The sequence below is a fragment of the Mobula birostris genome, chromosome 6 (assembly GCF_030028105.1).
Source record: "Mobula birostris isolate sMobBir1 chromosome 6, sMobBir1.hap1, whole genome shotgun sequence".
Lineage (NCBI taxonomy): Eukaryota > Metazoa > Chordata > Chondrichthyes > Myliobatiformes > Myliobatidae > Mobula > Mobula birostris.
This window is the reverse complement of record NC_092375.1, coordinates 86,822,829-86,839,947: the sequence shown is the minus strand read 5'-3', so window position 1 is coordinate 86,839,947 and position 17,119 is coordinate 86,822,829. Positions and strand designations below refer to the sequence as shown.

General features: G+C 37.6%; 1 protein-coding gene across 3 annotated transcripts in view; it reads left to right on the top strand.

The window, feature by feature from the left end:
* LOC140199171 (leucine-rich repeat-containing protein 63-like) overlaps positions 1-16,899 on the top strand; it is an 82,818-nt gene extending 65,919 nt beyond the window's left edge. For 2 of the 3 annotated variants that reach the window (XM_072260799.1, XM_072260800.1), the window contains exons 8-10: positions 9,322-9,405; positions 10,196-10,435; positions 13,081-16,899. In XM_072260799.1, coding sequence (XP_072116900.1) covers positions 9,322-9,405; positions 10,196-10,435; positions 13,081-13,237 — 481 coding nt within the window. In that variant the 3' untranslated portion in view covers positions 13,238-16,899. The remainder of the gene's footprint in view (positions 1-9,321; positions 9,406-10,195; positions 10,436-13,080) is intronic. The other variant, XM_072260801.1, reaches the window with a different exon arrangement.
* The last annotated feature ends 220 nt before the right edge of the window (positions 16,900-17,119 follow it).

Sequence of the window (17,119 nt, the reverse complement as noted above, 5' to 3'; positions counted from 1 at the left end):
CTGTGATGCTTCACCTAGGTGCAGTCATGCCATGTTATGAGTGATGGAAGTGAATGCCCCATAGGCTTTGCATCATGTTCCCTTAACTCCACAGATTAACAGAGAGACCTTCAGTCTGGTTTGGGGTGAAAAACATTTCAACCAGTACCAGGATGGGAGAGAGTTTACCCTCATTACTGATCATCAACCACTAGTGTCCATTTTCCATCCACAGAAGGGCATTCCACTAACAGTAGCAGCACGAATAGAGAGATTGGCTCTGTTTTTTGGAAGACAAAATTACAAGATTGAATTCAAGAGGACAACTAATTGTGGAAATGCTGATGGGTTGTCCCATTTACCCTTGGAAAAGGAAATACCCGGAAACTTTATAAAAGAGGAGACTCCTCTTGACGTATTTGTCCTAATGTAAATCAAAAATCTTCCTATTATGGCAGATATGATCCAAAGACAAATCAGAAAAGACCCTACGCTATCTCAAGTCTACATGGCCACTCAAAATAGAATGTGCATCAGAAAGCCCAGTTCCCCATTTTACCAGTACAGGCCCTTGACAGGTGTTGCCTTAGGTGGGGATTGAGAGTTGCACCATCCAAGCTGAGAGCTGATCTTTTATCTTGCTTGTCCATGATTAAAATCCTCTGATATGTTAACACCAAAGAATTTAAAGCTAATGACCCTCTCCACCTCCATTCCACTAGCAAGGACTGGCTCATGGACCATGGGCATTGAAGCTGTACTTAGCTACACAATCATAAATATAAAGTGAGTTGAGCAGGCAGTTAAGCACGCAGCCATGAAAGAGATATTGTTGCCAATCCGTACTAATTGGGATTTGTCTGTGACGAAGTGGAGGACTCACAGAGACATGAGGGATAGCTGTGCCAATAGAGTTTGTTGTCAGATTTACTCAGCAGCCCTCCCTGTCCATTATCATTAGGTTTTGCTACAGTTGTACTGCTAAGTCTAGAAAGCCTAAACAATCTATTCATCTTCGAATTTGAAGATTGCTGTTAAAATCAATCTTAATGAGCAATTATCACGTTTAAATTTGCCAGAGGGGATCAGGTTCCTAGCACAGTGTTGATTTTATGCATTAAGCCCTCCCGCCAAATCTCAAACCTGTCTACTCACAGGAGTTGAAATTGCCTGCACAATAATAAAATTTCTGAATCCCAGACTTATTTGGCAACGTCACGTTCAGTAATTAACCAGGTAGGGTTAAACATAGGAGACAGAATTTCTCAAAACAACTTTTTAACTTATATTTGCAGAGAACTTCTCAAACATTGCAAAGGCAATCTGCAAGAGAATATTTTCATTTCTGTCTCATTTTGAAAGAACTACTTTATTTTACTCTGATGACAACTTTATGGCTATGAGTCTTGTTTAGGTTAAAATTATAGTTGGGTTCCTCCGTCTCCTGCTATTGAACCGTTGGAGGTGCTGTCCTTGAAATGCATTTTTAAGGTGAACTCCGTTCTGATTTGTCCCGGATACTATGTCTTTGCAGGTCTTTGGAGGATAAATGGGGATGTGGTAATGCAACTCTCTCATAGCTTCAGAGGCCCAAGTCAAGTTACAGCTAGCACTACACCTGTTAGTTTTGTGTAAATGTCTGGAGACAGATTTTTATATCCCCACTCCTAGAATTTTCAAAATGGTGTGAATGCCTCAACCATTGGAGGTTCCAAGATTTAGATTGACACAGTTATCAAGAAAAATGTTTTTCATGCCACTAAATAGTTGGATAGAATAATTCTGTATTTTTTGTTTGAGAATTTGAATTTAATTTTTCTGCAAATAAAAAACTGATAATATATGTGAGCATCAAGGTTTGGGATGACTATAAATATCCAGCTGATTACTCTAGTTCTTTCAAGAAAGGGATCTAATATCCTTGCCTGAGTAGAGTCTACATGTGACTCTTGTCTCAGTGCCTTTTAACTTCCCTCTAAAGTGGCCCAGTAGGAACTTGGTTGTATCAGATTGACATAGGCTATTGCCAGTAGTTGAAGGAGAAGACACACCACCATCTGATCAAGGCAAAAATATGCTAATAAATGCTGGCTTTGGGCTGCAATGGCAATAAAAAATGACTTCTAAAAATGTTGAGTTAAGAACAACCACAATTTACTTGAACAGTTTGGTGGAACTGAGTTTCCTACTTCTGTTCCTATGTTCGCAAACAATAGCCTTTTAAAGAGGAAACAGAACGTTTGTGCATAATGTATTTGAAATGAAGTGAAACCAAGCATGTCATTCTGCAAGTTTAATTTGGAAAGAGCATAGCCTAATGCAAACGTGCATTTTAGCTGCTGTGGTTTCTAAACCAATTGTAATAGATGTTCGTGGTCCTGAAGAAGGGTCTCGGCCCAGAGCATCAACTGTTTACTCTTTTCCACAGATGCTGCCTGACTTGCTGAGTTCCTCCAACATTCTGTGTGTTGCTTTGTAATAGATATTTACTGTGAACTGGTTTCTAAGTGGTTAAAATACTTCATTCTTTATCCTTTCATATATGTACTTCATACCTATCGTATATCTAAGTTAAAGAAGCCATCATTCAGTAAAACTTATGTTGTTCTTATTGAGATTTTCTATAGAGAGCAATGCAGATTTATTAGGTTGCTGTCTGGTATGATGAAGTACAAAGAACAAATGCAGGCAGGATTTCAAAGAGGATTGATAAGTGCTTAGTATTAGACAGGGATGGATAGACATACTGTAAGTAAAATGTTGATCAATAAGGAATTTAGAATAATATGCTGTGGATACAAAAATAAATGTAAGAAGTATAAAAGAGAAATTGGAATCCTGTGCATTGTACAAAACCGTGGGATTTCCAAGATTAGTGGTTAAAGCGAAAAAATAAACAGCTCCCATGATTAGAGAGGTGGCTGTAGGATAGTGGAGGCATAATATGGTTTAGATTATTTTCTTACTTGTGAAATTTCAGATGCAGTTTTCTTACATCTACAAATATTTCATTAAAACTTCCTTCCAGCTGTATAAGAACAAGGCTTACTGGAACAATTCAACATGTAGGGCAGCATTTGTGAAAATAGAAATGGATTAATGTTTCAGGTCAATGATCTTTCATTTAAACACCTTGGCGACCCATTTGACCATTCTGCCTACACTGGCTCTTGGGAAAAATCAACAAAATTAATCCCTTACTCTATAAATTTGCTCCCTTACGGTATTTATTCAATTCTCATTTGAAATAGACTACCGAATCTATTTCCTACACAGATTTGGGTTGTAATTTCCAGATTGTAACAACTCTCAAAGTAAATCTTTATGTCACCTCCATTTCTTTCATCTGTTGCATTAAATCTGCTTCCTCCAGTGCCACTGGAAACATTTATCCTTCCTACTTTGTTTTGAAGACATTTTCAAATCTCTCTTAACTTTTTAGTCTACTGTAAACACTCAGTTTCTCTAATCCTTGTGTAACAGAATCCCATCCACATTCCATTTTAATAAATCTCTTCTGTATCATCAGTATCACCTGAATTTGGCCACAATAATACTGCTGGAATGTTTTATAAAAGTTTAGTGCAACTTCATTGCTGTTATGTTAATAAATCTAGGGAACCCTTTCAAATAGCCTTCTCAACTTTCCTTCCCCATGAATTCTCTCCTATTTCCTCTACAAAATTGTACTATTTAGTTAAAATTGCCTTTCATTACCTCATCAAACTTAATTATTTCAGCCTTCCTTGCATTAAGTTTAACTTGCCATGTTTCCACTTATTTCATCAGTCAATCTCTCCTGAAATTTGCTTCTGTCTTCCTCATTAGTTACTATATTGTCGTGTGCTATCTGAGAGAAATTGTGCATTATTTATACAACCCATTTTCATTAATGCCAGTCAGAAATGGGAGAATGAGGAACAAAGAAGTAGCAGAGCAATAGTAAATACTTCAGTTCTCACTTCACAGAAAAGAGCACTAACAACTTCCCAGAAATGTTGGAGAACTAAGAGCCCAATGAAAAGGAGGAATTAAAGTAAATGAGTATAAAAGTGAAAAGTAGTGCTGGAGAAATAAGTGGCACTGAAAGTTGATTAACGACCATAATGATCTGCATCTCAGAGTAATAAAAGAAGCAGCCATGGAAAAGGCTTTGGTTGTCAGCTTCAAAAATTCTATAGATAATGGGACTGTGGCAAATGTACTTCCACTGTTTATAAAAGAGGGAAATAAAATGGAATTTTAAACTGATTAGTTTCACATCAGTAGTTGGTAAAATTTAGTCTCTATTATGTGTGAGAAAATGTTAACGGATCAAACAAAGTCAACAGAGACTTATGAAAGGAATTTTTATTTGACAAACCCTTGGAGTGTTTTGAGGATGTAAGTGTGCATACTGTATCTGGATTTTCAGAAGGCCTTTGATAAAGTCACACATAGGAGATAGGTTTGCACAATTAGAGCATGTGGTATTGGAGGTAGTATACTTTCATGATTTGGAAATGGGTTGACAGACAGAAAACTCAGCGTAGGAATGAATGGGGCTTTCTTGGGGTGGCAGGTGGTGACTATTAAGGTACTGCAGGGACCCGTATTGGGCCCCAGATATTTGCATTATTCATCAATAATTTAATGTGGTCACTAAATGCATTATTTCTAAGTTTCCCAGTGACATGGAACTGGGTCAGAGAGGAAGTTGTGAGGAGGTCATAAAGAGCCTTCAAGACATTTGGGTAAGTTTAACAAATACAGTAGATTCTGGTTAATTAGGACACATTGGGACCAGTACATTTTGGCCCAATTAAGTGGCTGCCCCAATTAGCCAAAGTTTCATGGAAATAGTTAAAAAGGTATAAAAAGACAAACTGAGTAACAAATTATGTATTTAAATGATATACAGAATAAATTTGAACACTTCCAATACTACTGCAGTACTATAGAACTGTGTATTAGTTCCTAATACTTAATGATGGAAGAATTCATCCACGTCAAATTCTTTTGACTGTAAATTAACAAAATCAGCACAGATATCGGCTGGACATAATGGATTGCTTTCATACAATGCTGACAATGATTGCATCCTTCAAATCTTAATTTTCATTGTAACATTCAAGATGATTGTCGATATCTTCAAGTTCTCTATAGTTTCTGACTTGTTGAAATAGTGAAATCATTTCATTTTCACTCCCAGCTGTTTCTGGCATCTCCAACCTTGAATATTTGAAACCACAGTGAACAAAACTGTTCTGAATTGACTTATTTCTTGCCAAATATCAGTGACAAAAATTGTTGCTTTTTGAACAGACACACGCAACTGATGTTATTTAAAACACAAAACTAGAAGCACGATGTTGTGTCTAACAGCCACGCAAGTGCACATGACTGAAGCTAGTTAGAAACTGTTGGGCAACAATTTCCTATCCCAATTAAGTGGCATAATGCCCCAAATAAACAAGGGGAATCTTAGCTATTTGCTCAATTTATTTTTGTTCTTTAAGAGTTGTCCCAAATAAGTGGCAGCCCCGATAAACCGATGGCCCAATTAACCAGAATCCACTGTACATGGCAGATGTCGTATAACCTGATTAAACGTGAGCTTGTCTACTAAAGCAGAAAATGCACAAATATGGTGTTATTTCAATGGTGAAAGATAGGGAACTGTTGGTGTAAAAGGGGACTTGGGTGTCCTTGTGCACAAGTCACTGAAAGCAAGCAGATAGTTAAGAAGGCAAGTGGCTTTCACTGCAAAGTATTTTGAATATAGCAATAAGTTTGTCTTGCTGCAAGCGTACAAGAATTTGATCAAACTAAACCTGGAGTATTGTGTGAGGTTTTGTTCTCCTTATCTAAGAAAGGACATATTTGCCGCTGAGTGAGTGCAGTGAAGGGTCACCAGACTGATAGCTGGTATTTTAGGACAGTCATACGGGGAGAAATTGGGTTGACTAGGCATAGATTCACTATACGGCAGAAGAATGAGAAGAGGCCTCAATGAAAGTACACATTTCTGACAGGCCTGGACAAAAAAGATGCCAAGAGAATATTTCTGCCTTGGATGGTCTAAAACGAGAAGTCTCTGAATATGGAACAAGACATCTAAGACTGGGATGAGGAGTTACCCTGTGTAGCAAAATGGTATTTATCCAAGATCATTTTGAACAGCAGATCAGGCTCAAAGGGTTGATCACTCTACCTTTTTAGTTTTCCATCGGAATGAAGAGTGATTTCAAAACATCATCTCTGAGGACATAACTGCAAATTTGTTCCACTCTGAAAAACAGCCTATAATCAGTGTCTTCTATCCTTTAGCTAATGTTGTTGTACACAACCACCATCAACTTTAATTTCATTACTTAATTTCACTTTAGTTAATAACAATTATTAATCATTAATATGTGATACATAAGTATAATACCATAGATGTCAGAATAAAACACAAAATGCTGGAAATAGCAGATCAGGAGAGTGAAATAGGTCTGTAAACTTTTATCTGATGCGGTTAAGGCAGTTTAATGGATGGTCACATACTGGCGGATGTGTAAAGATGACAGGATTTCTTACCTCAAGGAGTTTAGTGAACTAGATGGATTTATTTTACAACAATCCAGTAATCTTTCTCAGTTACATTAATTACCGTTAAGATTTTAATTCCAGATTTATTTAATTGAATTTAAAATTCCCAGTTGAGGTGTCACTGGATCAAAGATTAATGGCACTATATACTGTATTCTTAATACAGTACTATGTTCTTTATCAGATCTTGTAACATATACCTAAGTAGACTTACTGTATTCCCACCTGGTCTAAACCTTAGGATTGTCATAAGTTTCTTTACCTGCACTGCTTTTATTCCTTATTTATCTCTACCCTTGTACATGTAAAGTACATCTACATCTGTGGATAGACGTATGTGTGGTACATGCATTTCTATGTAAGTTAAGTCCATGTATCAGAGTCTGGTCTCCAATCATTGTGGACCTTATTTCCATTGCATTAATGTGCAATGACCACCCATATTTTTTTAAGTCACACAGAGACAAGTTGCCCTTTTCATTCCAGTAAGACATCCTTAACCTTAAGAGACTGCCAAGAAAGAAGGTTGTGATGAAAATAATTATTAATATTCATCTCAGGAACTCTAACATAGGAAAAGGTCTATCTTTTCTCTTTAAGCAACACACATCAGAGTTGCTGGTGAACGCAGCAGGCCAGGCAGCATCCCTAGGGTCTCGGCCTGAAACATCGACTGCACCTCTTCCTAGGGATGCTGCCTGGCCTGCTGCGTTCACCAGCAACTTTGATGTGTGTTGCTTGAATTTCCAGCATCTGCAGAATTCCTGTTGTTTGCATCTTTTCTCTTTGTTGAATATGTCTAATCTGTATCCAAACCTCTTTGAAAGCCTCCTGTTCTGCATATATAACGTAACATGTTAATTGTTGATTACAATTTACCTGGACTAGACCTCCTTTAAGCTCATTGAAATAGAACTCTATGTGCACTTTTAATTCTCTGTCATCCTTTTCCATTCCTATTGATAGGAAAAGGGTACTGATTGTGGATGATCAGCCATGATCACAGTGAATGGTGGTGCTGGCTAGAAGGGCTGAAAGGCCTACTCCTGCACCTATTGTCTATTGTCTATTGTCATATAAGCCACATGAAGATTTTAGAGGAAGTAGCAAAAAGCTTGGTCAAAGCTTTAAATTACCTCTCTAAGGAGAGTCTTAAGAAAGCTAAATTTGGAGTTTCTGGAGTTAAATCTGGAGAATCTGGACCTCAGTCTTTGAAGTCTCAATTGCTAACAGTGAAAGAAGGGAGGAGAAGATGGCGGCGCAACGCAGCGCGCGCGGCCATTCTGAATGAATATCGATATGTGTAACTAGGGGGCCGTGCACAATCGGATTTGATGGGGACAGCCGTTTGAAGCGCAGAGGAACATCTGGAGTAACTTCTGAAATGCCTGCTTCGCTGCCACTGCTACTGTGCGATCGAGAATCTCCGGAGACGAGGCCCCAAATCCTTGGCTTTGCGTATCACCTGTTGCCGGGGCCGGGGTCGAAACGCTCGGCAGAGATAGTGCTCGGTGCCGAATAGGTGGTCAGAGGCTCACAGTTTTTCGGACGGACTCGGAGTCGGACTGTGGTCGGATGCTTCCGGGATGCTGCATCAGCAAGTTGGCGGCGCTGGAGGTTTACTGTCTGCGTGAGATGATGGGGCTTTCGAGAGACTCTGAGACTTTTACTGTGCCATGGTCTGTTCTTATCAAATTACGGTATTGCTTTGCACTATTGTAACTGTATGCTATAATTATGTGGTTTTTGTTAGTTTTTAAGTCGATTTGTTATGTGTTTTCATGATATCATTCTGGAAAAACATTTTTATCATTTCTTGATGCATGCATTACTAAATAACAATAAAAGGGGACTGCGTGTCATAATCATAATCATAATATTAAAAACTGAGAATGCATAAAAGGCAGTTAGTGTAATACTAAAGAGATCATTAGCAAAATTTTATTTTAGATTATGAAGACATGTAGTCCTCTTTTATTGTCATTTAGTAATGCATGCATTAAGAAATGATACAATATTTCCTCCGGTGTGATATCACAAAACACAGGACAGACCAAGACTGAAAAAACTGACAAAACCACATAATTATAACATATAGTTACAAACAGTGTAACAATACCATAACTTGTTGAAGAAGTCCATGAGCACAGTAGAAGTTCAAAGTCTCTCAAATGTCCCACATCTCACGCAGACGGGAGAAGGAAGAAAAACTCTCCCTGCCATGCCGACCACAGTCCGACTCTGAGTCATCCGAAAACTTCGAGCTCTGATCAGCTCTACAACACCGAGTACTGAGTGCCATCTCTGTCCGAACAATTCGACCTCAACCTTGGTTGCCAACAGCAGGCAAAGCCGGGGATTTTGAGGCCTACCCTCCGAAAGATTCCCGACCACGCAGTAACGACAGCAGCGAACGAGTGTTTCAGAAGTTTCTCCAGATGTTCCTCTGTGCTTTCACGTCCATTCTCCATCAAATCAGAATTGTCCATGGCCCCTATTTAACAGATACAATATCATTTTTCACCGGAGGAGTGCGCACGCGCAGGCGCGCTGCTCTCTGTCCTCCTGCCTTCATTCATTGTTATATCCTGGATTCTAATGTGAAAACTTAAATGCAATAGTACTGCATCACACTATGTAGCAGTTTGCAAATGGGATTTTACTTCCTTTAAATAGTACTTAACCTTGCTCTAGCTCCAGTCTAGCAATCTTATATTGTTTTTAGAGTGATTCATTCTTTAAAAAAAGTGTGGATCTTTTTCTTCACAGACTATTCCTCTTACCACATCTTCAGTCACTCAATGTTGCCTACAACAAGATTTCTTTCATTCCCAATGATATTAGAAATCTCAGGTTAGTGATCAGTAATTTTGGACTTAACTGCACCACTTTTCCTTTCTTAGGATTTTAATTATGTTAATAGAGGTTAGTTTTCAGTGAGGAATCTGATTTTCAGTTACTTTAAATGCCATGGAAATTTCATTTACAATTGAGAAAAGAAATTGGGATTTGAGAAATTGATAAAATTAATTTAGAAGATTTGTACCAAAATGCTGGAAAGCAATAGTAAATATGTACTATGCATTTATAAAGAAAATCATTTTCTTCATAGCTGTGAGGTAGCATTTTTGTAAGAAGAATGGTGCCACACAATGCTTACAAAAATATCAGGTAGGTGAGTTAATGTTGATGATAAAAGGGAAATGCAAACAGAGTACTTGGATGTAACTTTTAGAGAAATAGAACTGAACAGAAAATAAATTCTGTACATCCTGAACAGAACTGTGGTTAGACCACACTTGGAGGATTGTCCTCAGCCTGGTTCTTATATTAAAAAACAATGTAGAAATGTTTTGCCTATTAGGAAAGGGAGAGAAACTGCAGCTTTATGCGAGTAACTTTCAAAATTATATTGAGAAAACATTGAAGATCACAACATATTACTATGCAGTGAGGTCTGGGTGCACTGGTTCTTGTAATTGACATTTCAAGAAGTAATTGTGAAAGCAAGTGGAATGGAGAGAGAGATAGAGAGAATTGTACATAATATTGTACCTCTAATATTAATTGAAATTGAAGTTATATTTTTACGTTAACATCAAATATATGGAGCATTTATTGTTTTAATTTTGACATTATCCAGAGAACTTCGGTTTCTAAACATTGAAGGAAATGAGCTAGGTTCACTGCCATGTGGCCTTCTTGAACTCCCACTGAAGCATATACGCGTGTATAATAATTACATGCATCCTTTGTTTTGGGAAGAAAATATACAGAACCAACCACAGCACCTGACTGATCTAGCTGCTCTCTCTTTTACTAAGAACAATTTGCATCAGCACCACTTTAATGTACCCGAGGAGATACAACATATACTGAACAAGTAAGTATCTCACTGTTCAATGGACTAAGATAATGAGCTGGGTTCTCTTGCCAACTACACTTCAGGTTAAGTTTTCTACAAAAACATTTGATGTTTTTTATGGGGCAATGATGTCTGTTAGAATTCTGGATTCTCTAGTTATTTTTACTTGTGTCCATTATGCAAATGTGTCAATTTCCACAGCCAATTCTACATCCAGTTCACAATCAAAAGTTGAAGATAGAGTGGCCTGGGTCTGCATTTTCTTGATAAAATACGTAACCAGAAAGGACAGTGACATTAATAGTGTGTGAATCAGTCGGGATACTGTTCCTTCCACATTCCAGACTATAAACATCTCTAATACAAAAGGAGTATGATCACTTATCCTGCCTGTGTCCTCCATCACCATATTCTGGACCTTGTCATTGACCAAAAATTCAACTACATAAGTTCTTACGGACCAAAGGGGCAGATCAGAAGCAAATACTCCTGACAGTCCAAAACTTTCCACTGTCTGAGAGTTGCAAAGGAGGCGTGTGATAGAAACATCATCACATTCTTGGATGTCTTTGACTCTAACAACATTCAAGAAGCATGGCACAATTCTGGCCAGTGCAGTTGAGAAGTGATTAGCACCCTCTCAATCACCCTAAACATTCATTCCCTCAGCAACCAGATCACTGTGTATACCATCTAATGATTACTAATTATCAGCTGAGGCTACACATTCTAATGTCAGGAGACTCAGGACGGACAAGGACAGCAGGTATATCAGGACATCATCAAGTCAGATATTTGCCTTGCATGGAAACATGTCACTGCTCCATCATCATCACTGGGTTTAACAATGCTATTGAGAAGAGAAACCAATCCCTTCAAGGATTGCACTAAGTTCAAGCAGCAACTCTCCACCACCTTCTTGAGGACAGTTAGGGATGATTAATAAATGTTGACCTTGACAGCAACTTCCAATCTCAAAGATTTGGGAAAGTATTGAAATCTATTGTTAAAGAAGTGACAGTAGGGTGCTTTAAAATCATAAGGTTATCCACAGTGAAAATGATTTTGTGAAAGGAAAATATTCTTTGGCAAACCTTTGAATAGCTGGCTTATTAAGGGGAACTGTTGAATGCTAAATAAGCCTAAAACAAGAGTAGGTTAGGTTAGAAGGTTAAGTTTACATGAGTGCCAAAACGTTCAGTGCTGGTTACCCCTATCTATGTAAAATCTATTATTAATGTACAGTACTGTATATACTAATAGCAAATCCTTTATCCTTTCCCTTCATCAGCCATTTAGACAAAGGTGGGTGGGAGAATATACTTTGAGGAGGATATAAGCAGTCCATAGAGGGATATAAAGAGGTGGGCAAGAAGGTGGAAGGTAAGCATAAAGTGGAGAAATTTGAGTGTTTTAATAGTAAAAGCTGAAAAACATTTTTTAAGTGTGAGAAATTATTAGCTGTTAATTTTCAAGGAACTTTGCATCTTTTTGCATTTAAAGTCCAAAGATAAAAAATAATTAATAAGGCAATTGCAACATGTAATGACAGCAAGGGATTACAAAAGCAAGGATGTTTTGCTGCATACGAGGAAAAGTTTAGGGAAGGGCTTTGGTGCATTCACTTAAAAAAGGAAGCAATGGATATTGACAAAATTGATTTTTAGGGTGGGAGAGTTGTCCTATGAACTGCAAGGTTGGAAATGTTTGCCAGTCTTTTATGTGAATCTTTGGGCAATGTTCAATGTATAACGCAGGAGAATCTCTCTATGTGCAAGCCCTGTGACTGATTCATTGAGGTAGCAATTGCCTTGACCAGAAATTGTACTCTATAGATTTAACTACACGTCATCCCTATTGCAAGAGTTCCAGTGAGCAAATCAGCAATGATAGAAGAATGGTTTGCAGTATTCCTGGCTTCCCATTGTCCTATCTTGGTAACATGAATCAGGTTATCTCCAGTATGAATTGTTAAATTTTGGGGAAGTCTCAGCATTTTAAGCTGTTGGTCATCCTTACTTTATTTCTAGATTGTAGTGTCCCTACCCCTTTCTAAAGTTTTTCATTCAACAACTTCTCTCCACAGTATGCATTTGTTTCCCACATTGTTTCCTAATCAAGGGTTCTTAAAGCAGTCTCTGGATCTAAACGGTTGTGGTCTTTAGTAAAATATTGTTCACTTTGATGCACATCACATTTTTGAAGAACACAACTCAATAATATTTTGCTGTCAGAACTGTACATTGCACTTTCATAATTTTTGAAATTTTTGAAGCTTTAATTAATAATTATAATTTGCAAGTAAAATATTTGTCTGATTTCTGTTCAAAATTGCTCCAGTATGGTGTCCATCTTTTCAGTTCTTTAGCTGACTAATAAAAATGTGAAAAAAAGAAATAATAATCAGTGAAATAAATATAAATGTAATATATTACACAGATTGCACGTTTTGTTCAGTTCTAGAGTTATTTACCCAGTTCTTAGGCATAAATAGTGGCTGTGATTTAAAAGTGTTTTGAAACATTTTGCCAACTGAGGAAGGGAGACAAATGAAAAAAATCTATTATTCATGACAGTCACATACAAAGTGAAAGTAAATCCCACCCCTTTGTAGAAATTATATTAAAATCTAATTTTATTTTTCTTTTTAATGTGTGAAATAGTGCTTCAGTTTGCGACTGCTGCAAGGGACCTCTGTTTGGTTCAGGACTTCGTCTGATCCGACCATATAAGATGACTTTTAATACTGAAAGCCTTCCGTATCAATTTTGTGCCTGCTCACCATCTTGTTATAAATTATTCAAGTCTAAGACTCACTGAACATATCTATGGCCTTGGAACTTCATATTAGAAAAGAAAAGTTATTGAGTACCACATGTTTGTTCTACATCATGTTTCATATAATGTATCTGACTTTATGGGAAGATAACTCTGGTGAGCACATATTTAAATTAATGAAAATATTTGTTTAGTGCTGTGCTTTTTAAAGAACTTCTTGTGCAGATTTGTTGCTAAATTCAATACATTAGTTAACAGTGGGATACTCTTTCATTGTTGAGCTTAAGTGAGTTGCAACGATGGGAGTTGAGAACTTCTTACAGAGGTTTTTAAGGAAGGGTAGATTTTAAGTGTGACAATAAATAATCTTGACCATAGATACAAAAATACTTAATTCGCTCCATTAACTTAATAGTCTTCAAAACATTTGCATGGCTGTTTAAATCAACTGCCCATTTAGCTATTTCTCTTTAAGGTGATAAGGAGAAGCTCCTTCTATAAAAACTTTCTTAGTCTAATCCTTAACACATAATCCCATGGATTGAATATTGGTTTAGCGATAGAAAGCAAATGATGATTAGTTACTAAGGCAAGGTAGAAGTCTAGTACTGAGGTTTTGACTGGTGGAATTGTGTAAAAGTAGGTTTTCACTCTCCAGTTACTCATAATTATTATAAATATGACCTTACCTTTCCCTATAACACCATCATGAGAACAGAATTTGGAAGTGTGTTAATCATAGAAAGAACAGCCTTTCCCACCTCTATAGAGGAGCTTTCCCAGTGATCCTTCTCCCTTTCTCTTTCTTTATTGCTTTTTTCATTTTTTTCCTTCAAATATTTATACTATTCTGCTTTGAAAGTAGCTATCAAATGTTCTTCCTATTCCCTCACACCCCATTTGCTGTTTAAAACTCGATATTTGCATCAGTTCTGGTTCTCTTGCCCAGCATCTTGAATGTGCCTTAAGCTATTGGAAAGTGTCTGTTATTTACTTTATCAAGCATCTTTTTAACTTTCTCTTTAATGTGAACAACCACAGTTTCTTAATTGTCTTCATAAGTGGCCCTTCATTCTTGCTTCTCTTCCACCCTACTCTATATCCACTCCAAGAATTTGACATCTTTCCTTGAGAGCACAGCAAAAACAAGAGTAGAAATAAGCCTCTGGTCCCCTTAAACCTGTCTTGCCATTCAATATGATCATAGCCGAACTACACTGGCTTTAACTCCACCCTGATCTTCCAAGGAATTATCTAACTCCACAACTGCAGAGATTCATCACCGTCTCCAAAGGTGTGGGCTACATAATGAAACACAACAAAGAGCCAGACAGAATTTTGGTAATCTTTTCTATAACTTGTTTCTATCTTTCATCTATCGGTGTACCTTTATAACTTGCTGCTCATTTCCACACAATTTGTTGTGTCCTCTAACAATGTCATTTGTGCATTTCCCTATAGAACTCTCAGTTCCTTGATTCAAATCATTAATTAATGTCAATGATAAAGTTCTGAAACCCCAGAACAGATTCTGTGTCATCACCATGTATCTCATCCTAACAGTTAATATCCTTATCTACCATGTCTCCTGTTAAATTAAGCCATGCCATAAGGTTCACTCACTCCAGTTCAACAAAAGCAGTTCTGCTAATGATTTCTTCTGTTGAGCTTCATTAGGTGCCTCCTAAAGATCCATGGAGACGATATTATCTCAAATATATAGACACTTAGTGAATAATCTCTCCAATAAAAGTTGTCTGAGTGGTTGAACATGACCTATAAGTCCTTGATGATTTCCTTCTATCTATTGCTCAGATGAAAAGTTGTCCTGTTGCTGAATCTGCTAATTTCCCACAAATGATGTTCAGGCGTATACTTTCCTTCTTCCACTCTCTCCTTCCATTGCAAATAGAAGTTACAATCCAGCAGTGCTGGACAGATGGTTGGCATCCATCTGTCTTGAGGGGCAATGGGTGATGATAATCATCATCATCACAATCCTGGGCAGAAGGTATGGAGATCCTGAGATGCCCAGTCATCAAGATCCCCCTCTCGGCCTCACCAGTGTAGTCCAAGGAAAGCTTATGAAGCATTATGTTTGGCACCAGCTTAGCTTCAGGGGCTGCTGGAAAGATATTCAGTGACGTCCAGACACTTTAAGGGCTCCACTGCGAATTTGCTGTCTGGGTTTACTCCCTTAGCCTTTGTCTCTCCTGAAGCTGCCCACAAGGCAGTGGGGCTATATACCCATAGCTGGGCAGATAATCTCTTCAGAAGCACAGAGTTCAGTCACAAAACTCTGACATTCAGTTGCAGTTTCATCACTGTATCCCCATCACCATTGACTAGAAACTCAACTGTACCACCCGCATAGATACTGGAATTAGTGTGTTATTATATTGGTTGGTTCAAACTTCCTAACTGCAAAACAGTTACAACTCCAAGCTTTGAGATTACAAATAACGAAGAAAGGGTTTGAATTAATAAAAAAGAAACTAAACTACAGACACATAGATGTAGACATCATAACTTACACATTCTGCCATCTAATGGCAGTTAATAACATTTCTGCGTATTCATAGGAGTAAGTGTACATTTTTGCAAATTATTTCAAAACAAATCAGTTCTGGAAGCCTTTTGCAGTACACTATGAGTGTTTAGTTTTGTTTCTAAAAATAATGAACCTAAGTATGAGGAGTTGCAGTTTGGGAGGACAAACCAGTGTAGGACTTACACAGTAAATAGTAGGGGGGTGCGGTAGAACAGAGCGATCTGGAATTCGGATCCACAACTCATTGAAAGTAGTGTCATAGGTAGACAGGGCCGTAAACATTGCTTTTGGCATATTGGCCTTCATTAATCAATGTATTGAGTAAAGGAGTTGAGATATTATGTTGAAGTTGTTTAAGAAATTGGAGAGGCCTAATTTATAGTGTTACTTGCAGTTCTGGTCACCTACCTTCAGGAAAGTGTGCTGCAGTTCTGTATGACTCTATGACTCTCAAGCAAAATTAAATACAGTAATTGGAAGTGATATATAGCCTGCTGGTCATATTATTAAGATCCATGTTTTTGTTGATATGAAAACTAAAAACAGAAATATTGATCATGTTCCTTGGTGCCAAATAAAGAATTTTTATTATATAGTAGTATAATTGAAGAGAAGACTGAAAATAAGTTTGAAGCATTTTTCAGATTTGTCCTATAAAACTTAAATGTGAAGTTTGCACAGAGAGATATAGGAATCATTAAAAGGAGAGTTGAAAATAAGGGACTGTTTTCCAGAAAGAATTATGCAGCTGTGCTAACTATCCAGTTATAGTAGAGATGAGAAATAGATTTTCCAGGTATAAGTCAAAAATACTTGATTTAGTCTTTGGTCCCTGATTATTATTGGAGTGAGATATAATTCTACATTAATATGTTACACCCAGTGAGTCTGAGCTTTGCACTCCCAGTATTACATTCTGTTCCTTCAAAGAACAGTTGTAAAAATGTGGCACGGTAATGCAGAGGTGACACAAGAAATTCTGCACATGCTGGAAATTTTGAGCAAGACCTGCAAAATTCTGGAGGAATTCAGCAGATCAGGCAGTGTCAATGGAAGGAAATGAACAGTCAACATTTCAGTTTGAGACCCTGCATCAGGACAGGAAAGCAAAGAAGCCTGAATAAGAAGGGGAGGATTACAAACTTGCAGGTGATGGGTGAAGGGGAAGGTTGGTGGGTAGGGGAGGGGGGAGAATAGGGAATGATGTAAGAAGCTATGTCATGAAAAGTGGAAGAGTTAAGTGGTTGAAGAAGGTGGAATCTTATTGAGAGGACAGTGGACTCTGGAATAAAGGGAATGAAGAGGAGAACCAGAGGTGATGGACAGCTCATGAGAGTGGAAGAGGAGAAGAAAAGGGGTGAGAGGGCCACCAA